At 40.4% G+C, this 24889-nt stretch overlaps 1 protein-coding gene across 1 annotated transcript in view; it reads left to right on the forward strand.

The window, feature by feature from the left end:
- Positions 1–21372, forward strand: part of LOC121880107 (G patch domain-containing protein 11-like) — a gene marked incomplete at its 3' end in the record, with an annotated part of 45584 nt that extends 24212 nt beyond the window's left edge. The window contains 1 exon segment of the mRNA XM_042387164.1: positions 21215–21372. Coding sequence (XP_042243098.1) covers positions 21215–21372 — 158 coding nt within the window.
- Positions 21373–24889: the final 3517 nt, after the last annotated feature.

Below are 24889 nucleotides of genomic sequence, written 5' to 3' on the forward strand. Positions count from 1 at the left end.
GCCAAGTTGAAGAAGGAACTGAGAGTTTGTATAATAGTTTATATCTTATCGCAGTGAATCATGGGCTAAGTAGGCAACAGTATGCTCTAAAATGAGTTCCTTGAGTGTGTATTTAGGATTAACAGAGTGAAAGGGGTAAGACATATCAATGTGAACTGGCTGTCCAGAATAGGGAGATGTAGAGGATGTAGATTGTGTAGTGGATTGAGTGAAGAGATGTTCATTTAGGTGGCATGGATATATGAAAAGGATGCAAGTGGAGATGATGGGAGAGTGGGTGTGCAGGAGCATTGGGTAGAGGATAACAGCCTACATTTTAGAAAGAAGAGGAGGAATGATGCATTAGGGAGAGAACAGGGGAGGGGAATAAGAGAAATAGATAATGCAAAGAAGATTTATTTTGATTGGGTGGCCTGGAGGATCTTCTTTGTGATTTCCCCCTTGGGGGCAGTGCACATAGCAGATAAGATAAATATCCTTGTTTATCATTATATGTCATATTGTCATATGATGCTGTCTTATGAGTTTATTTGAAGAGATTTCTCTCTTGCAGAGTCTTCCCAAGTCATGCCAGTCATCTTAGAGTGGTAAAGTGTGTTAATATTTTAGGATAGAAAAAAAAATCTTGTCCTGCTTGATATCTTCAAGGTTATACTGTACTGTACTGTATACAGTGCTATTAGAAATACTGAATGATCTGCATCACATCTGCTCTGGAATTATCTCAGGAGATCTTGCTACAGTACAGTGTATTATATTATGACGATATGTTTTTTTAATGGAAAATGGCTTTCGAATACAATAGATCTTCGATATTTGTGGTTTCTGTAGAATATGAAATACAGTTGTACCGCGCTTAACGCGGTTTCACTTAACGCGATTTCTCATATACGCGGTGCCTCGCCAGAACCGAACTTTCACTTAACTCGGTTCATCTACTCATATACGTGGTGAAGTATAATATTTTTTGTTTTTTGTTTTTAGCTCATAAAATTCATACAAATTACCCGGCCAGAATATAATTTACATTGCTGGAATTCTTACAATATGATGATCATTTTGAATATAAACATCATAGATTTTGCATTAGACATACAAATTTTAGATATATTGTTTACTCTGAGTAAATATGTTATCTTTTGTGCAAAATATATGACATTTATATTCAAAATATTCCTGGTCTTACAAGGAATCCAGCAATGTCAATTATATTATCCTAACTTTAATCTGAGTTATTATTTATTACTAAAAATGTAAATTACTATTTTCTCCCAAAGCTTCTCTGGTAGGGAGGGTTGGGACGGACCGACCATTCTGGCACGGTTGGAAGGGGGGGGAGGCAAGGTGGGGTACTTTGATTGACAGATAGTGTCGTGAAGAATATTTTTTTTTTTATTAACTGAAGATATTTGTTTTAGCTCATAAAATTCATACAAATTACCCGGCCAGAATATAATTTACATTGCTGGAATTCTTACAATTTGATGATTATTTTGAATATAAACATCATAGATTTTGCATTAGACATACAAATTTTAGATATAATGTTTACTCTGAGTAAATATGTTATCTTTTATGCAAAATATATGACATTTATATTCAAAATATTCCTGGTCTTACAAGGAATCCAGCAATGTCAATTATATTATCCTAACTTTAGTTTGAGGTATTATTTATTAAAATCTAGTGGTTTTCCCCCAAAAATTTCTCAGAGAGGGAAGAGCCAGCAGTGTAGTGTGAGAAGAGGGGGACGGAGTCGAATCCATTATTTGAATGGACATTAACTTGGCGACTGTATTTCTCTATTTCTCTTAAGTATTAATTGTGTGCATGTACCATCATAAAATTAAGATGTTATTTTTACTACAACATACAGTCGACCCTCGTTAATTCGGACCCCTTTAATCCGGATTTCGGATAATTCCGACAAAATCTGAACGAACTTTTTTTCTTTTCTTTTTTCTTTTTAGGAATATTACCTACGCGGACCTTAAGCTAAAATGCTGGTCCACCCACTGCTGGGATAAAACACCAGCATCTTTTTGGTTAAATGTAACATCTCCACCACTAGTGTGGGGGGGGGGGGATGCAACTTTTAGCTTCAGACATGAAAAATATTTTCCATTTACTGCCAGTAAACAATGGAAACGTAAAATATGTACCAATTAGTAATGAAAAGTTGTGCAGTTCCTTCAGCAAATGAAGCTCACCAACTTTCAATAGGCTAAATTACCTTACAACGTGTTTTCAGTAGTCAATGTTGAAGTTCTTAGCATAGCCTAACTTATCATATCATATACGGTATCACAGTACTCATTGATCTACAAAAAATACCGGTAATAAAAACCTTTTCGATATTTCACACGTACTATAATACCCGGTAATCTACTTCAACCTCCTATTGTTTACAACGACGCATGACGCACCACCAGCTGTTGAGTATCAATCAGCTAGACGGTACACGTGTTTTTCGAATCGTTTTCAGTTAAAAAGCTGTTACATCACACGTATATTTTACCTAAACTGCGCCTGAATGAATATATTCTCGGAAATAAATAGTAGTTTTGCTGAAACGTGATGTATTTTAATGTAAAATAGGATAAAATACATGACGAAAACAAAAGATTTTACCTAACCTTCCGATGTTCAAGAGAAGTTACTCGTTTTTTTTAATAGTTTTTGGTTAAAATACTGTTATATTACAATGGTATTCTATTCATACTGTGCTTGATATAATACATTCACGGAAATGTAATATTTTTGCTGAAATTACATACGTATTACAGTGGAAAGTGCGATAAAATCGTGACGAAAACAATGACTTTCGCTTTCGTTCGTTCAAAAGATGTTACCGTAATCGCTTTTCGATTGGTTTTCAGTTAAAAAAACCCGTTGTATTACAATAATATTCTATCCTAATTGACTTGAATAAATACTACGATACCATATTTCTGAATATTTTTATTAAAATCCATGCAAATCATTTTCCTTGTCATCGTCTGCAGCACCAAACAGCTTCTCCCAGTCCTCTCCTTGAACAGGGCTAGAGGGTACGTGTTTTTCGAATCGTTTTCGGTTAAAAAACTGTTACACCACACGTATATTTTACCTAAACTACGCCTGAATGAATATATTCTCGGAAATAAATAGTAGTTTTGCTGAAACGTGATGTATTTCAATGTAAAATAGGATAAAATACATGACGAAAACAAAAGACTTTACCTAAGCTTTTGATGTTCTTGAGATGTTATTCGTTTTTTTACTAGTTTTCGGTTAAAATACTGTTATATTACAATGATATTCTATTCATACTGTGCTTGATATAATACATTCACGGAAATGTAATATTTTTGCTGAAATTACTTACGTATTACAGTGGAAAGTGCAATAAAATCGTGACGGAAACAATGACTTTGAAATATAATGCGATATTAACCCCTAAATCGGTTAATTCGGACAATCGGCTAAAACGGACACCCTCCCCCCCTATTAGTCCGAATTAACGAGGGTCAACAGTAGTTGTGTGTCGTCAAAAAGTGGAGTTTGGGGGTCGGGCCAGTCTCTATTGGAATTAATCCCATATGTTCTGTTGTTCACTTAACGCAGTTTTCACTTAACGCGGTACCCTGTGGGTTCAATTGACCGCTTAACCGTGGTACAACTGTACCTATATTCTGTAATAAAAATTTTTTATTTAAGATTTTGTGGGGTACCACTCTTGCATCAGCTTAGTATGCAGTACACCATTTAGAAAATTACTTGGTGCTCTGCCAGCATGCTTGGATTCTTGACTAATAATATACTGTAGAAATTGTGTGAAAATTAATCATTTAACTGCGATTTCAGCAAGACAACAAAGATTAATAATTTCACTTGGTTGTAAGTCAGTGTAAGCTGGGCCGTGTGGATTCCGGATCAGTGTGAGATCAATCTGCCTCAGTCAACATAAAATTGTGATGCTTCCATGTACAGTATATGTTATAAATTTGCGCTTTTTGCATTCGTAAATTTTTGGAGGATAGTGATTTGCAGTCTAGTGTGTCAGGTGGAGCTTGTAAGAAACTCAAAGATATGGAACTGTGAAAATAATATAGGTACAGTACTATTTTTTATATCATCGCGGGTGGATATTTTCATTTTTAAAACTTTGATGGAATCTTTCTGAAACATAAATTTTGCTCATTCATCACTGTCACACAGAAAGCCTCAGATTATTATTGTCAGCATCAAAGATAATTAAATAATACACATTACTTTCTCTTGATTATTATTACAGGTAGTTTTCCTGGGTTACAAACGGGTTACGTTCTTAGTCCCAGTTTGTAAATTGGAAGAGCGTTAATTACATAGTTTAGGTTATGTTAAAGCACAGCCTTGTCCTACAAAACAACAATAATATACCATACATAACAAATAATTTAAATACTGTAAATAACGTGATGTTAAACACTACAGAATAATGAAAGTACAATAAAAACCCTAATGCACCAAACTAATTGGGGCAGACCCCAGTCCGGGCAATGCGAAAGTTTGAAAAATGAATCTATGCGGGGGACGGGGGGGGGGGGGGGCTGGAAATAACACTTCTCATCTGCTCCAACAACTAAGGTCTTTAAGTACTTAACAAGGTTAGTAAAACACTATTACGTCAAAAATAAAAAAGAGAGATAAAAATCTCCAGGTTGAAAATCAGATTAAGTCTGATTGTCGACAACTGTTTTCACATATATAATTGTTTTGTACTGTAAAGTGTTATATGTAAGTACTGTAACTGCAGAAGGATGTGAACTTATCATCTCATCATGCTAAAAAAAAATTCATAAAGCATGTGCAAGAATACTGTATTAAGTGCTGGAGTGGTTTGGGAACTCACAGGACCTAATCTGGTGGAGAATGCATGGAATCAGATGAAACACATGTTGTTAACATGGAACACATTATCAGTACATTGCCTGCAGGAGAAGATCAAGTAGATCTGGATAATGAAGATATGTTGTGATTACAGTACCTGTAATTCCCCGAAATATTGGAATTCATGCCAAATAAACTTCAACTGGTGGCAAGATGAAAAATTAAACAAGTATTGAATACTATAATATGTTATGAAAGTTTTCACATGTTTTAGAGTGTTTTATATATCCTTAACTTAAATTTAGTTAAAGGTCCTTTTAAAAGGTTACAAAGATCAATATTTTTTGTAGACTTTGTACAGGAAATGATAATGTTTTTCCACATTGTATGTAGATATAGTACTGGGTACAGTACTCTTTTAAACAAGATCTTTCTCTTGAGTATAAATAAAGAATTACAGTGAAATGAAGCCAGTAACAGGATGCTCTTCTGCAACCTTTCCTCTAACCACACATTTAAAACATTCTCCAACTACTCAAATCATGCTTAGTATCCTTGTCAAAGTTCCTCATATTCAACTAAATTGATTTCGTCCTTGCTTTGGTGCTGTACAGATACAGTAGAACCTCTACACACTAGACTTCACTACACTGGAATTCTCTTTTTTCGCTATTTTCGGATTTTCTATTGTGCTTCGGACCACTCCTCTATTCATCTGAAATACTTTACAGTATTTAAAAAATTCAAGGATATCCAGCAGTAGTTGGGATGGTATGTGTGTTTGTACATGAGATTAAATGTTTGTGAGTTGGCGTCGCACACAGCACATGCCACAGTCCAAGTCTTGCCTTTATATGTATCATATCTGTGTGCCACACATCTCTACCACCCCTGTGTATATAAACAGGCTAGGGGTGTATGGGGGACTGGGCATTATCCTGTTCACCAGGATTCTTTCATTGACTCAATATTATATTCTCGTATGATCAGCCTCTTATGGTGTATGATTCATTATAATTAACACTTGGAGTTTTCATACGCAAATTTGCGTATGAACTCAAAAATTACAATAAAATAATTTTATGTTTGTGTTTAAATGTTAGACATGCAAGACTGGTGAGTGACCACACCAGTTGCCCCTCGTGGTTCAGTGACACAGGACGTAACCTTGACCACCATTTTCTCGTGGCTTGTGCTGATTTCTTGTTTATCACAGTGATTTAATTTATTGGTAACAGTGTTGTGATAGTTTTAAACCATGCCTTGTTTTGCTGGCTAAGGTGGAGGGGTGGGAAAACGTAAAATGTACAAGGAGATCGTATCACGTGGAGGTAGTGTGGTGCTTCCTGAGGCCTCTCCAATTGTCCCTGGCCCTTTTAGTGCATGTGATAGTTTGTCTGGCCCTTCAACAAACATTCCTAATGTGAAAGGAACTTCCCTGCATGTCATTGTGGCTAAAAATAAAAAAAAAAGAGTGTTGCACATATAGTATCTCAGCACGGCTTACCTTGTGACAGTTCATCTCCCTCATAAGTATGCACTATTCATACTCCCACTAAAACTAGATTTAATCACCTTGTTCGGGCTAAGTATGACACTGTGGGGCACAGAGAAGGGGGGAAAGGGTGAGAGAGGGGAAGCACATCACCAAATGCTCCAACATCTAACAACATGTAAGTAAAGAAATTCATTTATTTGAGTAAAAAAAAAATTATGTAATATTTTTATGCATTATATTAAACCAATAATTTACAATTATTATTTTAGTTGAATTTTGAAAATAAAAAGCATTTATAAACACATGTATAATTTATGCAAAAAAATATAGAAACTTTGAGCGAGGAATGTTTACATTTGGGAGCTTGAGTGGCAGCCATGCACTGCAATTTGTGTTATACTCGTGCTTACGTATAGATTTAATAATTTTGTTTTGATTACCTGCATAAAACTATTTGCAGATGCAGTAAACCCTCGATAACTCGGCAATAGATAAATTGGCATGGATATCGTCTTGGAATCCATCTGGCCACCTGCATCACCTACCATGCCTTTGTGTCACCTACAATACCTCTGTGTCACCTATCATACTTCTGTGTCACCTATCATACCTCTATGCCACCTATCATGCATCTGTGTCACCTATCATACCTCTGTCACCTATCATACCTCTATGTCACCTATCATGCATCTGTGTCACCTATCATACTTCTGTGTCACCTATCATACCTCTATGCCACCTATCATGCATCTGTGTCACCTATCATACCTCTGTCACCTATCATACCTCTATGCCACCTATCATGCATCTGTGTCACCTATCATACCTCTGTCACCTATCATACCTCTATGTCACCAATCATGCATCTGTGTCACCTATCATACCTCTGTGTCACCTACCATGCCTTTGTCACTAATACCTCTGTGTCACCTATCATACCTCTATGTCACCTACAATACCTCTGTGTCAATACCATCTGTGTCACCTATCATACCTGTCACCTATCATACCTCTGTCACCTATCATACCTCTATGTCACCTATCATGCATCTGTGTCACCTATCATACCTCTGTGTCACCTATCATACCTCTGTGTCACCTATCATGCATCTGTGTCACCTACCATACCTCTGTGTCACCTATCATGCCTCTGTGTCACATATCATACCTCTGTGTTACCTATCATACCTCTATGTCACCTATCATACCTCTGTGTCACCTATCATGCATCTGTGTCACCTACTATGATGCTTCATTCTTCACCTGCAGTGCTGCTAAGTGTTACTTTTTTTACATTTAGTAATGACATGAAAGGTAACTCGTGTTTGATTAAAGCGTTTTTGGAAAAACGCGATTGTTCAATTAACACCAAAAGCTAATTTACGCATCCCTGTGTTTTAAATAACGCTCTCAAGACAGTTTAAATTTGCCGCGCGTATTCACCTGGTCGCCTGTGTTACGAACCCCTCCACCAATTGTCATGATCTACCTACCCAGCACTACGAACCACGCCATCTATTGTCCTGATCTACCTACCCAGCACCACGGGCAACGCCATCTAGGGACGAGACACGAGTATGACTCGTCTTAGTTACCACTCCGGGGTTTCCCTTCTCCATATCCTGGTTGTTGCGTCACTTCCTCCAAGTCTTCTTTGTCAGCTCGAGTTCGAGGAGAGAGCACTACACTCTGGGAAGTGACCACAGGATCACCTATCCTCTAAACCTACGGCACAGTGACTACCTACCGTCTTCTACAATACTCAGCCTTACTCGTCAGCCATCTCAGCTCCTCACTTAAGTATTTGTAATCTTGTATTGCCTCTCCCACCTCCACCTTGCTTCACGATTGTTTTATGTTTTATTAATATGTATATACTGTTAATGTTTAGGTTAAGTTTGGTTAAGGGTAATTTATAGGAAGCTGAATATTTTGTTAAGGAATTTATGGTACTTTATTATACACAACAAAAACTCGCATCCTTTGTCTACCCTTTTATAGTCCGATTGTCTTTGTTTTTTTTTGTTGTTGCCTGTTGGGATCTGGGTAGACTTTTAACTATATTCTAAATCCCCAACTCCTAACAAATGGCGACCTTGACAGGATACGACCTTAAGTACCATATTCCTTCCTCCCTTGTAACTCCTTGTTAATTATTCCTCCCAGTCACTTCTGTTCACTATTGCTTTACGGTGGTTTAAAGTTTCCTTCATATGTGTGTGCATATATTGGTATTACCGTACAGTAAGAGTGACAGACGTAGGATATTAGGTTCCAAGTGTCATAACGCTTACCTGTTATTACACGTGGCAGTCGTGTAGTAAGTCTTATCTAGTGTAGGGAAGAATCCGGATCTGTTTAATGCCGTACCCTCACTCCAGAGTAGGCTGTTCCATAGTCACTAGTTTAGGGTGAAGTGATATCTTGGGACGCCCCGCTCTACCAGGACCCCATAATTATAAAGCCTCCATTATTGTTCTTCTCATTATCTCATTCGGGGTCAATCATTCCAAACTCAAGGGTTGTTAATCCGGATCTTTATATTAATGCCGTAATACGCCCTTCCTCTTTCAAGTATCTCAGGGTTGTTAATCCGGATCTTTATATAAAATGCCGTAATACGCCTTTCCTCTTTCAAGTATCTCAGGGTTGTTAATCCGGATCTTTATATTAATGCTGTAATACGCCCTTCCTGTTTCAAGTATCTCAGGGTTGTTAATCCGGATCTTTATATAAATGCCGTAATACGCCCTTCCTCTTTCAAGTATCTCAGAGTTGTTAATCCGGATCTTTATATTAATGCCGTAATACGCTCTTCCTGTTTACTCAAGGGTTGTTAATCCGGATCTTTATATAAAATGCCGTAATACGCCCTTCCTGTTTCAAGTCTCTTATCCTTATCTAAGGATCTTCTCAGAAGAACAATATTCATAAGTGTAAGTTCCCTAGGTATAACTTGGGTAGTTTCCGGGACTTTCTGGTTATCCACTGCCGTGATATTTTCTAGGGTAATCCACTTATCTTATCTTTTGACCATTAATTAATTTATCTAGGTTTTCTTAATGGCCACCTCAGGATTTGTTAAACTTGGTAGTCCTGGAGGAGTGGAAGAGCAAGATACCATTTCACATCTTGAAGCATGTGGAGGATCGTGGAGAGGTTAATTTGGGACGTGCCGCTGAGCTGGCTGATGAGTACGCCTTGCTGGTGGAGTCACTGTGCTGTAGGGAACGTGGTACTTTCCGACATGTTAGGTCCTCCTCTGATGATAACCTTGGGAACGTGAGTGGTAGGTCGAAAGGTCCCACACCTACCCCCCCTGATGCAACCAAGTTTTATTGTTCTTACTGTAAAAACCCAGGCCATACGATCCAGACTTGTAAACACCCAAAGTGTCGAATTGCTAAAAGTAGTTCCCTGGATCCCAAATCCAAACCAATAGCAACCACCAATGTGGAAAGGCCCCATCAGGATCTCTTCTCTTCATTCACCTATGAGGGAAAAATTTCAATCATAGAGGGGTCTCGTTCTTTCCCTATTCGTATACTACGTGATACGGGCGCAGCACAATCTATCCTCCTGTTTAACGTCATTCCTGATATATCTACCGCATTTACTAATGAGAGTGTTCTAATTTCAGATCTCTCATCCCATTCTTCCTATCCTTTAGCTAAAGTGCACCTCCAATGTCCCTTGATTACTGGGGAAGTGCAAATGGCCATTAGGAAAGATCCATTGCCTGTGAGCGGCATTCATTTATTATTGGGTAATGACTTGGTAGGAGATCTAGTGGTTCCTAACATAAAGACAGTCGACTCTCCCTTACCTGTCAACTCCACCACTGACCTTAAAGAAACTATTCCTCATCTTTTCCCATCTTGTGCTGTCACCCGGTCACAGAGTGTGCGAAATGGGCCCTCTTTATCTGAAACCACCTCCATTATCTTACTACCCACAGAAGATCTGTACAATAAGACCATTAGTAGGGATGAGCTCATTAAAGCCCAACAATCTGATCCATCTGTGTTCAAACAGGTGATGAAAGACCTCAGTGTGGACCATTGTACATCTTCGGCTTACCACCCACCGTCCCAAGGTTGCTTGGAACGGTTCCATCAAAACTTTCAAGTCAATGCTAATAAACTATCTCCCCTCAACTATATAGTCCATACTCCTGATCGCAGAAAAGGTTCACAACTTGTTCACATTAATCTCATGAAACTTTACCATTCCAGGCAGTCAGAGGAAGACATCCCAGAGGCTATAAGCCAACCTGTATTGCATACGGTTTTGTCAGGGCCGGAGCCGGAGACAGATGACATGGATCTATTGGAGAATTTAGACTTTCCTCTACCTAAAGAGAACCCTGCTAACAGTCACATACTCAACAACTTGGATGAGTATTTTTCTGTTCTGAATCCATCTCAAGCAAAAGATCTCACTCAGTTATCAACATTTCCTAAAGTCACGTCAGACCTCCCAGGGTTTTGCAATATACTTAAACATGATATTAAGCTAATCTCAGATGAAGTACAACCCATTAGGCAATCAGCATATCGACTAAATCCACAAAAAAGAGAGATTATGAAAAAGGAGGTAGATTTTTTGTTAAAACATAACTTAGCTGAGCCTAGTACCTCCCCCTGGGCTTCACCTTGCCTTCTCATTCCAAAACCCGATAGCACTTTTCGTTTCTGTACCGATTATCGTAAAGTGAACCAGGTCACTGTCTCAGACTCCTACCCTTTACCTTTGATTGAAGATATAATAGACAGCATAGGCTGTGCCAAATTTAAATCTACCGTGGACCTGTTGAAAGGATATCAAGTGGGACTCACGGATAGGGCAAAAATAATCTCGGCATTTATAACTCCATTTGGTCTTTTTCAATATTTGGTTATGGCGTTTGGCTTTTCTAATGCTCCGGCCACATTCCAGAGGGCCATCAACTATCTAATTCAGGACCTAGGTGGGACGTTCGCCTACCTGGATGACCTGGTGGTGGTGTCGGACGGCTGGGACGAACATCTGGTGCGTTTGGAGATACTGTTGGCACGACTGCAAGAGACTGGATTCACCATAAACCTGGCTAAATCTGCTTTTGGCCGGGGCTCAGTGACTTACCTGGGACATATCGTTGGGCATGGTATGGTGAGACCCAAGGACGCAAACATTAGAGTCATCTTGTCCTTCCCCACTCCAATGACGAGGAAGGAACTCATGCGCTTCCTGGGGATGTGCGGCTACTACCGTCGGTTCTGCAGTAACTTCTCCAGCGTGGCCGGACCCCTCACAGACCTTACCAGTTCTGCGGTCCCTTACATCTGGAACCACAGGTGCGACCAGTCTTTCCACCGCCTCAAAGCCTTCCTTGCCTCCAAGCCTGTAGTCCACCCCCCTGACTACACCTTGCCCTTCCATCTGCAAATCGATGCTAGCGGTGTCGGAGTGGGGGCTGTGCTCCTACAACCCGACCCAACCACTGATGTCCTTCACCCTGTGGCATACTACTCCGCCAAGTTGAAAAAACATCAGACCAACTACTCGACCATAGAGAAGGAGGCCCTGGCTCTGGTGTTGGCAATAAAGAAGTTTGAATGTTACCTCCAGTCTTGCCCACAAACAACCCTAGTCTTCACCGACCATAACCCACTCACGTTCATCCAAACCAACAAGACCTCCAACCAGCGAATCCTCCGCTGGGCTCTCCTCACCCAGCCCTATAATCTATAAGTCCGGCACATAAAGGGGGTGGACAACCTGATTGCAGACTCCTTATCCCGAGCTCCAGTGGAAATGCAGCAGCTACTCTCCAGACGCATCAGGTGATCACCTCCTTCGCGCCCGCGCTATGGAGGTCTTTGGAGGGGGGGTGTGTTACGAACCCCTCCACCAATTGTCATGATCTACCTACCCAGCACTACGAACCACGCCATCTATTGTCCTGATCTACCTACCCAGCACCACGAGCAACGCCATCTAGGGACGAGACACGAGTATGACTCGTCTTAGTTACCACTCCGGGGTTTCCCTTCTCCATATTCTGGTTGTTGCATCACTTCCTCCAAGTCTTCTTTGTCAGCTCGAGTTCGAGGAGAGAGCACTACACTCTGGGAAGTGACCACAGGATCACCTATCCTCTAAACCTACGGCACAGTGACTACCTACCGTCTTCTACAATACTCAGCCTTACTCGTCAGCCATCTCAGCTCCTCACTTAAGTATTTGTAATCTTGTATTGCCTCTCCCACCTCCACCTTGCTTCACGATTGTTTTATGTTGTATTACTATGTATATACTGTTAATGTTTAGGTTAAGTTTGGTTAAGGGTAATTTATAGGAAGCTGAATATTTTGTTAATGATGAAGATAATGATGATAATGAAGTATTCTGTACAACAACTGTGACGACGTCCAGCAAGCTTCCCGCTTATTGTTTTTTTCAGTTCACACCAGCACTACTTTTTCTCTGTGCTTTTATTTGCATTATGTGTTTATCACATTATTTTTTAGTGTTAAACGCTGTTTTCCCCATTGAGCATGTCTGGAAAACGTCCATCTGCCCCCACTGGGGTGCCTAAAGCTAAAAAGGCACGAAAAACAATCACAATGGGCGTGAAATGAAATGTGATTACCCGCCTTCAAAGAGGAGAGCGTTTGTCAGATGTTGGCCATGTGCTTGGTTTAAGTGAGAGCACTGTTCACACCATTCGAGACAATGCTGAGAAGATAAAGAACAGTGCTCAATCAGGGACATCTGCAAGTGCAACAAAAACCTCCTATGCTCAGAGTTCTATAATGGAGCACATGGAAAGGATGGTGAGTACGTGGATTGAAGATCAAAGTCAGCGCAACATACCAGTCAGCATGTTCCTAGCCCAGGCAAAAGCACAGGCAATCCATGAAAAGCTAGAGAAGGATGAAGAAGGCCCAGTGAAACCATTCAGTGCTAGTTCTGGTTGGTTTGCTAACTTCAGGCGAAGATACGGGTATCACAACATCAAGATGAGAGGGGAGGCTGCATCTGCCGATGCCGTGGCTGCCGAGGAATTCATCGGAACTCTGAAGGGTATTATTGAGGAAAGTGGCTATTCTGCAAAGCAGATTTTTTAATCTGGATGAAACTGCTCTATTTTGGAAGAGAATGCCAGCACGAATGTATATCTCTCACGAGAAAAATCAGCACCAGGCTTCAAGGCCACTAAGGATCGTTATACCTTATTGTTTGGAGGTAATGCTGAAGGTGACTGCAAATTAAAACCAGTGATGGTGTACCACTCTGCAAACCCACGTGCTCTCAAGGGTTATTCTAAATATCTCTTACCAGTTCTCTATCAAATAACAAGGGGTGGATTACCGGTATTCTTTTCTGTGACTATGTTGTGTCTAAGCTGAAAGATGAGTTACGTCAATATTGTGAACGTGAGAATCTTTCTTTTAGAATATTAATGCTAGTGGATAACGCCCCCGGACATCCACCTTCAATTTAAGATCATTGTGAAAACATTCAAGTTGTCTTTCTTCCACCGAATACGACAACCCTCATTGAGCCTATGGATCAAGGAGTGATTAGTACGTTTAAGGCTTATTATCTCAATAAAGCATTTGATGCTGTAGTGAAGGCTACTGATGATGGTAAAATGACTGTTAAAGAATTCTGGAAATCTTTTAACATTAGAGAGACTATAATGTTTGTTGGTGAGGCATGGGACAAAGTTAGTAGTTCGTGTATGAATGGAGTTTGGCAAAAACTGTGTCCACATCTTGTGCATAACTTTAGAGGTTTTAGTGTTGAAAGTGATCTTTGTAAAACATGAGAAAACATTATGAGTTTGGCAAAGAAAGTAGGTCTTGAAGAGGTGGAGTTACATGACGTGCAGGAGTTATTAGACTCTCTTAAAGAAGAACTTTCTCCTCAAAATTAGCTTGATTTAGAAAAAGAGAGGGAAGATGGGGAAGCAGAGAAGAAAGAGGAGCCTGAGGTCGTTCGAACTCTAACAACAAAGCGGTTGACAGAGGAATTCACTTTCATTGAGCATGATTTGGCTAGTATAGATGAAGACGATATAAATAGTGATCGTAGCTCAAAAGTGAGTAGAAATGTGCATTCGGCTATGCAGTGCTACAAAGAAAATGAAAGTCACCTAAAAGACATTGCTCTCATATTTCAAGAAATCTGACAGCAACGCATCTCAGTCATCGACATCTGGCATCTCCAGACCACAGCCTACCTCAACCACCGACTCGCCCGTACCATCGCCTCTGCCTCAGTAGCCTCCCTCCTCAACCCTCCACTACCCAACCTTTGTCAGGCAGAAGTCGTCAGTTGTCAATGTAAGTGTTATTTAAGATGTATTTGTTATTGTTTTCCCTTTATTAATTTTTTTTTTTACGAATGAGTAAAGTAAAAGAATATTTATTGTGAGTTACTCTGTACAGTATATGATGGTTCCTCTAACCTGTACCATTTACATGTATTCTTCTGGGAAACTTATGCTTAATTTAAGCGTTTTTTTAATTAAGCGGTGACTTTCAAGAACGTAACCCCGCATAAAACGAGAGGTGGGTGTACACATACAGGTGCTCCTCGACTTACGACGGGGTTAGGGACTCAAATGCAGGTCATAAGTCCGATTGGTCATAAGTCCGACTGGTCGTAAGTCCGACTGGTTGTAAGTCCGACAAAAAAAAAAAAATCTCCAATGAAATACAGTACAGTAAAAGTAATAAATAATGAGGAATGGATACAGTACAATAAAAGTAATAAATAATGAGGAATGGATACAGTGTGACTGAGCACTTACCTTTAATGTAGTCGGCTGAATGCACACGGGGCCCCCATAATTTTCTATTTACAGGATACATGGAGACTATATTAATTGGATGAAGGAGAGGAGGAGACAGGGCTGGGTGGGTCATCAGTGTCGCTTTCTAAAGACAGGTTTATGTGCTGTGGAAACTTGCTGGTTGAAGGTATTGGATCATCTCGAGGAGTGAAGAGGCAGCACTGGTGGGGCGTGAGGAGACAGCACTGGGGGACTTCTTAAAATAGATGTCCAATTTAGACCACAGTTAGTTTTTTCTTTTCAATATAAATTTCTCTGTAGCAAGCAAGTGCATCTTGGATTATTCTGTCAACTTTGGCATAACGCTCATAATTTTGATCCATGCCATCAAACATTTGCATTCCTTTATTAATTGTGGCAAATGCCTCTGCCATTTGTTTCACTGAAAACTTTTTGGGGGTACAGGTTCTTCTTCTACATTTTGTCTCTCTTCTTCCTCTGCAATTTTCTGTGCATCTAGTTCAATAAGATCCTCGTTACTGAGCTCTTCTGCTACACTTTCAACCGACTGTCCAACATCTTCATTATCAATTTCTAACTCCAGCTGTTTACCTAACTCCACTATCTTGTTACTAATATCAGAAATAACTTCATTTTCATTAAATCCTTTGAAACTGTTCACATATCTTTTCAGGATTTTCTTTCATATTCCATTCATGCAATGTTTTGTAACCTGATCCCATGCTGTACTAATGTTCTTTATACATGACAAAACGTTGTACTCCTTCCAAAACTCTCTGAGCGTTTTCTCACCTTCAGTAGCAGCAACAGCCTGAGCGAAGGTCGTGCATAAATAATACGCTTTAAAGGCAGCAATAGCACCTTGATCCATGGGTTGGATAATAGAGGTAGTGTTAGGTGGAATGTAGACTACCTTAACATCAGGGTGCATGTCGTCCAGGTGTGGTGGGTGTCCCGGAGCATTATCCAAAATCAGCAAAATCTTGAATGGAATCCGTTGTTGCAGATAATACTCCTTGGCTTTTGGAATGAAACAAGTCATGAACCAATCCTCAAACAGTGCTAAGGTCATCCAAGCTTTTTTATTACTGTGGTAAAACACTGGCAGTGTGTGCTTACTGACATGTTTAAAAGCCCTGGGGTTCTCTGAATGATAGATCATGAAGGGCTTTAGCTTGAAACCAGCAACATTCCCCCCCAACAGAAGTGTAATTCTGTCCCTGAATGTCTTGAATCCTGGCATTGTTTTCGCCTCTGTGGTTGTATGTCCGCTCAGACATGCGCTTCCACAATAATTCAGTCTCATCCACATTGAATATTTGCTCAGGCAAATAATTCCTTTCCACAATCACTTCATCTAACTCCTCCTTAAAAGTTTCGGCAGCATCAACATCGGCACTAGCTGCCTCTCCACTCACCTTAACATTGTGTAGGCTGTAGCGTTTTTTAAATCTATCAAACCACCCATGACCTCCTGTAAAGGTTTGATCACATTCATCTCCTGCCTGCTCCTTAAGGCTTTGGAACAGGCTTCTTGCTTTAGCCTGTATGGTTAGAAGGCTTAAGGGTACACGCTTCTGTATCTGGTCTTCTATCCATATCACCAATATTTTTTCCATATTGTGAATAGGACCTTGTCTTTATTGGTGTTGTTCCTTTCACTACATCACGAATACGTTCCTTGTCCTTCAGAATAGTGGATATGGTCGAGTGTGAGAAACCTAGGTCACGTGAGATTGTTGCTACAGTCTTACCATTCTCATGCAGTTATTATCTTCATTTTCATCTCAAAAGTAATTGCCTGTCTCCTTTTCTTTGGAGCACCACCAGCACTCTCACTTTTACGCTTTCCAGTCATTATAAAGTCAATTATATACGATAATAATGAAAGTTCACAGCACAATCAGTATATAGGATACGATAGCCAAACACCAACTAAGCGCTCCACTGAGTGAGTGTACCCACGCGGCGACCCAAGCCCGCCCGCCCGCCACGCTCTCGCCCGGGACAGAAACGTTTCGGTATAGTAAATGCGCGCGTCATTTGACAATATTTTTGGTCACGACTGCCGCATGTCCCAATGGTTGTAAGGTCAGAGCACGTCGTAAGTACCGATGAACGTAAGTCCAAGCAGTCGTAAGTAGGGGAGCACCTGTATATAGGTCGATAATTTTTTATTGTTGTATTTTTGTAGGAGGGGGAGTGCCTCGATAAGTCGGAATTTGGGATAACTCGGCAAGGCCAGAGCCCCATATGTGCTGACTTATAGAGGGCTTACTGTAATGTACAGTATTTCCTAAGCTAATACAATAAACCCAACCTTTTTATCTTCAAGAGTAAGCTTGCTATGACTCAATATGTAAAATTTTCTTTTGCCCTTGGAGGGAAAAATTTAATAATCTGTACTCGACCCGGGCGCTCTCATCAGAGTGCAGAATATACACCACTATTACCTAGTAAAATATTTTTTTTTTCACTTTTCTTCTATAACTATTTTTTGCTAAATATGTATACTTTATAATGGAATAAGGTTCATATTGCAATCAAGTTAAATAACGAAGGTACAGGTACACCACTGATTTTCCGGGAACTGATGGTCCGGCACCTCCTTTAGAGCAGATAAATTACGAGACGGCACATAACTTCCCTCCCTCCCTCCCAGCCCGGGTGAAGGTAGCTTTAGGCTTAAAGTTTTTATCCTGTAAAATGTAGCTGACTAGACTTAGCAGAATATAACTTGCATTGCTGGAATCCTTGTAAGATACTGATTAATTTGAGTATAAACATCACATAGTTTGCACAAGAGATAAAATGTTAGTCCTTTTGTGTCGTACATTTCAGTATTAAGTGTGTACTACTGTTGCTCAAAATTATGGCTTTTTCACATTTAATTTGCATTTAATACTTGTTTAATTTAAGTTTCTAGCAGTCCATGGTGCTTTAGAGACACAGGAGGTGTATAATTAGTGTGTCAGAGGTGTACAGTGGTCCCTCAGTTAACGAACGCCTCGGTTAACGAAATTTCGGTTAACGAATTACTTTCCATAAGAATCTTCAATTCGGTTAACGATCAAAAATTTGATAAACAAAATTCTTACGAAAACATGGCAACGTGTTTTGGCTTGCTCATCGGCTGGTAGGTTAGTCCGCCGATACAGTAATCGGTTCTAGGGCTACATTCGTTTCCATTGGAGTAAATATCAAGAAGGTTGTGCTATGCGATATTTTTCCAAGTTATATATTAAAATTATTAGTCATTTTAACACTTATTTAACATAATTACAGTACAGGGAACTAGTTTTTGGTGCACCCATCAGTCACTTCACTCACCCACCAAGGCGTCTGTTTGTGTCTCTGTTCAGTGGAGGAAACATCTTTCTTGTGGATCTCATGAATACAGAGTATTTTTACCTTTTTACAGTACTGTACTGTACAATTATTGGTCATTTTGAAATTTATTTAACATATTGATAATATATAGCATAGTGCAGTGTTAATTTAAAGAAAATAATCTTGAATTACTCCTAGTGAACTTAAAATTTTATTGGTGAAATGACGGCATCAAGCATGGGTCCCCTGAAAGGTGATTTTTCCTCCATCCCCACTTCTTTCTCTTCTCCCTTCTCCTCCACCCCCACTTCTAATTCCCATCATCATCATCATCAACCAGGAGCCTTCTACATACACACCTCAAAGTAAGTGCACTTTACTGCATTTTTTTTTTATTTTGTATGTACTTTTCGGTGAGCTGGAACCAATTACCCAATATACCATTGAAACAATGGATTCGGTTAACGAGCGACCTTCTGGAACGAATTGTGTTCGTTAACCGAGGGACCACTGTAATGTTGAATTACTATTACAGTACCTGTACCTGACCTCGGTTGGTCTGGCAAAATGGGTAATCCGGCAAGGCTTTGGAACCAGGGGGTGCCGGAAAATCGGTGGTGTACCTGTATAAAGTAATGTGCATGGAAACACAGAAGAAGGCAGAGCATTCCACAGTTTGGCTGTGTGGGGTTATTCTAGTGTGAACGACATTCACAGAGAAATGGTGGGCACTGCGGGCGAGACGTGTGTAACGAGCCCACGGACTTGCCGGCAGTACACAGGACGCCAAATCTACCGAACATTGCCCATTAAAGTACCTGTAAAAGAGAGAGAGTGAAGCAACATTACGGCGAAGAGAAAGGAAGAAAGATTATCGACTAAAGGAGGAGAGTTAATAAGATGAAATGCCTTTGATTCCACCCTATCTAACAGTTGGACAGAAGAAGAGCCACCCCAGATATGAGAACAGGAGTGAAGTAGCTACTGCATCTGTACAGCATTCCCAACTTTCGGGAGGCTGCTTTAGCTATGTTAAGGATGTGTGGCTTCCATGACATATTAGAGGAAATGGTGAGGCCTAGCATATCTATATTTGAATTTGGCAGATTGATTGTGTCCTGAAATGTGATTGGTGAGAGATCATCTAATTTGGAAAGTGTGATTGGTAAATACTGAGTTTTATTACAATTGAATTTAACCAAGTTTCTACCTCCTCATTCGGAGATGCTGCACAGATCCACATTGATAGATGAAATGAAATCAGCTCTAGAAACAGATCTAGCTTGAGAGTTAGGAGGAAGGGAAAATGTGAAGAAGAGTGAAGAGTAGAATCATCAGCGTAAGATTGGATAGAATAAGTTGTAGTGTGAAGTAAATCATTGATAAAAAGAAGGAAGAGAGTTGGTGAAAGAACAGAACCCTGTGGGACACCACTATTGCTAGAGAAAGAGCGAGAGATCGATCCCTCGACAACAACTGCCATGGATCGGTTCTCAAGGAAGCTGGAGATTAGAAAACAAAGTGAGGGAGAAAAACCATAAGAGGAAAGTTTAGAAAGCAAAGACTTGTGCCATACCCTGTCAAATGCTTTGGAGATGTCGAGGGCCACGACGAAAGTTTCCCCATAATCCCAAAGAGAGGATGACAAAAGATGGGTGCAGTATGAGAGCAGATCACCAGTAGATCGCGCCAGGCGAAAGCCATACTGGTGATCCGACAAAAGAGAATGGCGTTCAAGGTGACGGAGAGAATGAGAGTTTAAGATAGTTTCGAAAATCTTAGAGAGGGATGAAGTTAGGGCAGTGGGGCGATAGTTAGAGGGATTAGAATGGCTGAGGACACAGCTGTCCTCAGAGGGTCATATTTCTTTCAGCTATCATAGCAGGTTTATGGGCATGGGGCATCAATATGGTGAGGGCTAAAACAAACAAAAGTTCAACACTATTGCACGGGTTGGTAACACAGTACTACCTGGTAGACGTTCATTATGTAGAGAAGCACTTTTAATATTTATACTCTGGGTGAATGCTTTACAGTATGAAGCAGTCATATCATTGAAAACAGTTATCAACAACCAGACTTGTGTCTTATTTTCCAGAAATAGTCCAGATGAGCAAGGTTCTGTCCGAACCCAGATAGATTCACATTTTTCGGACTTTCTCTTTTCCCGGACTGTGGTCTGCCTCAATTAGTCCAGTGTATTGAGGTACATCCATACAGCAGAACTTTGAAGAGGAACTCAGAGTAGTCAAATAAACCAAATTACCATGCCATCTAGTAATTATTGGTATCTCACACAAGCATGGCCATAAAATGATAATAAGAATGGTCTAATAGCCACCATAGCTAGTGATCTAAATGATGGCCAAGTCAGGGCAGGGCTTATAGCAAAAATAGGGGGAAATGACAAGAGAATATTTGGTAATGAAATGAGTATGTTAGATGTGAATAAGTATGTAAGATTATTTGTAGACTTTAAGTGGTGGCAGGAATATGTAGGTTTCATAATTATCTAAAGAATCATTTCTTTACTAATTTAAAACTCTTTGGAAAGACAGCAAAATTTGAGACACAGAAATAAGTCAATACTATTCAGACAATCAGTTGTGATAGAAGAGTTTATAATACTGTACATTACTTCACATTGTTCAGCATACCATGCTCTGTTTTGTCTCAACTAATAAGAAATTACTTGGTGTCCCCCGTTGCTAAAAATCTTCTTTTTGCAGATCAAGGAATGTTAGAGCCCGTTGCTGTAGAGTTGAAATCAGACCGAGTTGGCCTAGGATGGCAACAGATGATTGCAGATCATCGTAAGAAACGTGAAGAACGAAAACACCAAAGAAAAGAAAAAAATAAAGATGACTTGGATCCAGAAAAATATCGGTTTGTAATACAGTACAAGAATACTGTACAGTACTTATTTATACTGCCCATTCTGGGGTCACTAATCTTAAGGGGATAATTTAAATCTACTCTTAATTTTAAGGTCGTTGCCACCAGACCCCCTAGACAGTATGTAGCTTGTTTAGGTAGCTGGCAGAGCAAGCCTGGCATTGGGTTGGGTTTTTCATTGACCAAATCGAGAGTGGGAAGAAGGGCGAAACATCAGTCATGACTTAACTAATTCATTCCTTATAAAAACATATTGCATCCAGTCACAATACAAAAAGATTTGGCCTTCATCAAAATAACCACTACAGGTTGTACCTCTCTAGTCCGACATTCCGTGGTCCGGAACGATTTTAGTTTGTCCAATAGGTAGATAGGCAGCTTTTTTTTTTTTACTTATCTGAATTATTATTATTATTACAGGAGTATTAAATTTTTGCCCCTCAGGCCCCAATGTGGGTCAGTGACCTGTCCCCAGGTAGGCTAATCTCTCTCTCTCTCTCTCTCTCTCTCTCTCTCTCTCTCTCTCTCTCTCTCTCTCTCTCTCTCTCTCTCTCTCTCTCTCTCTCTCTCTCTCTCTCTCTCTCTCTCTCTCTCTCTCTCTCTCTCTCTCTCTCTCTCTCTCTCTCTCTCTCTCTCTCTCTCTCTCTCTCTCTCTCTCTCTCTCTCTCTCTCTCTCTCTCTCTCTCTCTCTCTCTCTCTCTCTCTCTCTCTCTCTCTCTCTCTCTCTCTCTCTCTCTCTCTCTCTCTCTCTCTCTCTCTCTCTCTCTCTCTCTCTCTCTCTCTCTCTCTCTCTCTCTCTCTCTCTCTCTCTCTCTCTCTCTCTCTCTCTCTCTCTCTCTCTCTCTCTCTCTCTCTCTCTCTCTCTCTCTCTCTCTCTCTCTCTCTCTCTCTCTCTCTCTCTCTCTCTCTCTCTCTCTCTCTCTCTCTCTCTCTCTCTCTCTCTCTCTCTCTCTCTCTCTCTCTCTCTCTCTCTCTCTCTCTCTCTCTCTCTCTCTCTCTCTCTCTCTCTCTCTCTCTCTCTCTCCCCCCCCCCCCCCCCCCCCCCCCCCCCCCCCCCCCCCCCCCCCCCCCCCCCCCCCCCCCCCCCCCCCCCCCCCCCCCCCCCCCCCCCCCCCCCCCTCTCTCTCTCTCTCTCTCTCTCTCTCTCTCTCTCTCTCTCTCTCTCTCTCTCTCTCTCTCTCTCTCTCTCTCTCTCTCTCTCTCTCTCTCTCTCTCTCTCTCTCTCTCTCTCTCTCTCTCTCTCTCTCTCTCTCTCTCTCTCTCTCTCTCTCTCTCTCTCTCTCTCTCTCTCTCTCTCTCTCTCTCTCTCTCTCTCTCTCTCCTCTCTCTCTCTCTCTCTCTCTCTCTCTCTCTCTCTCTCTCTCTCTCTCTCTCTCTCTCTCTCTCTCTCTCTCTCTCTCTCTCTCTCTCTCTCTCTCTCTCTCTCTCTCTCTCTCTCTCTCTCTCTCTCTCTCTCTCTCTCTCTCTCTCTCTCTCTCTCTCTCTCTCTCTCTCTCTCTCTCTCTCTCTCTCTCTCTCTCTCTCTCTCTCTCTCTCTCTCTCTCTCTCTCTCTCTCTCTCTCTCTCTCTCTCTCTCTCTCTCTCTCTCTCTCTCTCTCTCTCTCTCTCTCTCTCTCTCTCTCTCTCTCTCTCTCTCTCTCTCTCTCTCTCTCTCTCTCTCTCTCTCTCTCTCTCTCTCTCTCTCTCTCTCTCTCTCTCTCTCTCTCTCTCTCTCTCTCTCTCTCTCTCTCTCTCTCTCTCTCTCTCTCTCTCTCTCTCTCTCTCTCTCTCTCTCTCTCTCTCTCTCTCTCTCTCTCTCTCTCTCTCTCTCTCTCTCTCTCTCTCTCTCTCTCTCTCTCTCTCTCTCTCTCTCTCTCTCTCTCTCTCTCTCTCTCTCTCTCTCTCTCTCTCTCTCTCTCTCTCTCTCTCTCTCTGCTTGTCTATACAGAGTACAACATTTAACCCTTCAATATATATGAGCAGAAATAAATGTTGCCTTCATATTCTATGTAGAGTAATGACGATATGTTTTCATGTGCTGCTTACATACGTGCAGTCTCACTTTTTTTTTACCATTAATGGTTAGCTACTATATTGTTCATTTATTAACATTAAATAACATTACTTCAAACAACCATATTAATTTTTTACATTAATTTTACTACAGCTAATCCAGGGTCTTATTTCTTCAGTTTTATATGTAGAACCAATCAGTCACTGGTTTTGTAACTAACAAAAACAATGCGACAGCGTCTCGTCTCCTCGTGTGTTTTAATAGTCCCATATTATTAATAAATTGTATTGTTAATTTTGCACACACAAACATTAATTCAATAAAAACAAATTCAGAAACATTAATTAAAATATATATGAACAGTAAATAAGTGTTGCTTTCATATTCTTATGTAAAGTAATGACGATATGTTTTCACGTGTGCGCACTTACATACGCGATCTCTCTTTTTTTCTTTACCATTATCGTTAGCTACTTCTATTGTTCCACTTATTAACATTAAATAACATTCCTTAAAACAACCATATTAATTTTACTACAGCTACAACCAAGGTTTTATTTTCTTCAGTTTTATATGTAGAACCAGTCAGTCACTGGTTTTGTAATCAACGAAAACAATGCTGTCTCATTTCCTCGTGTTTTAATATTTTACGTATTATTAATGAATTGTATTGCTCATTTTGCACACACAAACATTAATTCAATCAAAAAGACTTTCAGTAATAAACAATAATGAATCTTTTGTACAAAAGAGAAATGACGCTGTTTACACGATTGTGCACGTCGTCTGAACGTTGGTGGGCCATTCAAACCCATCGAAATTCGAGTTTCTGCCGTCAAAATTTTTAAATGTGTTGTTTTTTTGTGTGTTCAAATAGAAAACGTCGAATTAAAAACTCGCGAAATTTGGGAAGCTACTGTACGACATTTAACCCTTCAATATGTCTTCAAAGAGACCATGAAGCAGAGAAAGTGGTGCTAGTGCTTCCAAGCCAAGTCACTATCTATCCAGGAAAAGGGTGAATTTCCATGGGCCGGAAATTTCCATGGTCCGGCACCGGTCAGGTCCCGAGGTTGCCGGACTAGAGAGGTACAACCTGTATTATGTTCATCACACTTCACATCAGTATACGTCCTTCATCAAATAACTACTATTATCATCTTCATTCTTCATAACAACCAATGACCTCCTTACCTCGGTCATTCCTTCTTACCATAACACCCAACACATCAGACTGCACCACCTGTTAGATTATAGCATCACATGGTATATTATAGCACCACATCTCAGGTACACTCCACACCTACAAGTATGGAACTCCTCGGTATTCTTCAGGTACACATACCAAGTACCTCGTTCACACTCTACTCTTGGCTAAGTAGATGGGATACTTCCCAGGAAATTATACCAGTACTGGTTCCATGCCTGGTATTCTTAGGGGACTTTACTTTGTGGCATGGGTTTAGGCTTTGCGATGCTAGTTCTAAGCTTGCAAATGGGTAGCTGGGATTTGTTC

This window comes from Homarus americanus, unplaced genomic scaffold (genome assembly GCF_018991925.1).
Source record: "Homarus americanus isolate GMGI-L3 unplaced genomic scaffold, GMGI_Hamer_2.0 scaffold30108, whole genome shotgun sequence".
Taxonomy (NCBI): Eukaryota; Metazoa; Arthropoda; class Malacostraca; order Decapoda; family Nephropidae; genus Homarus; species Homarus americanus.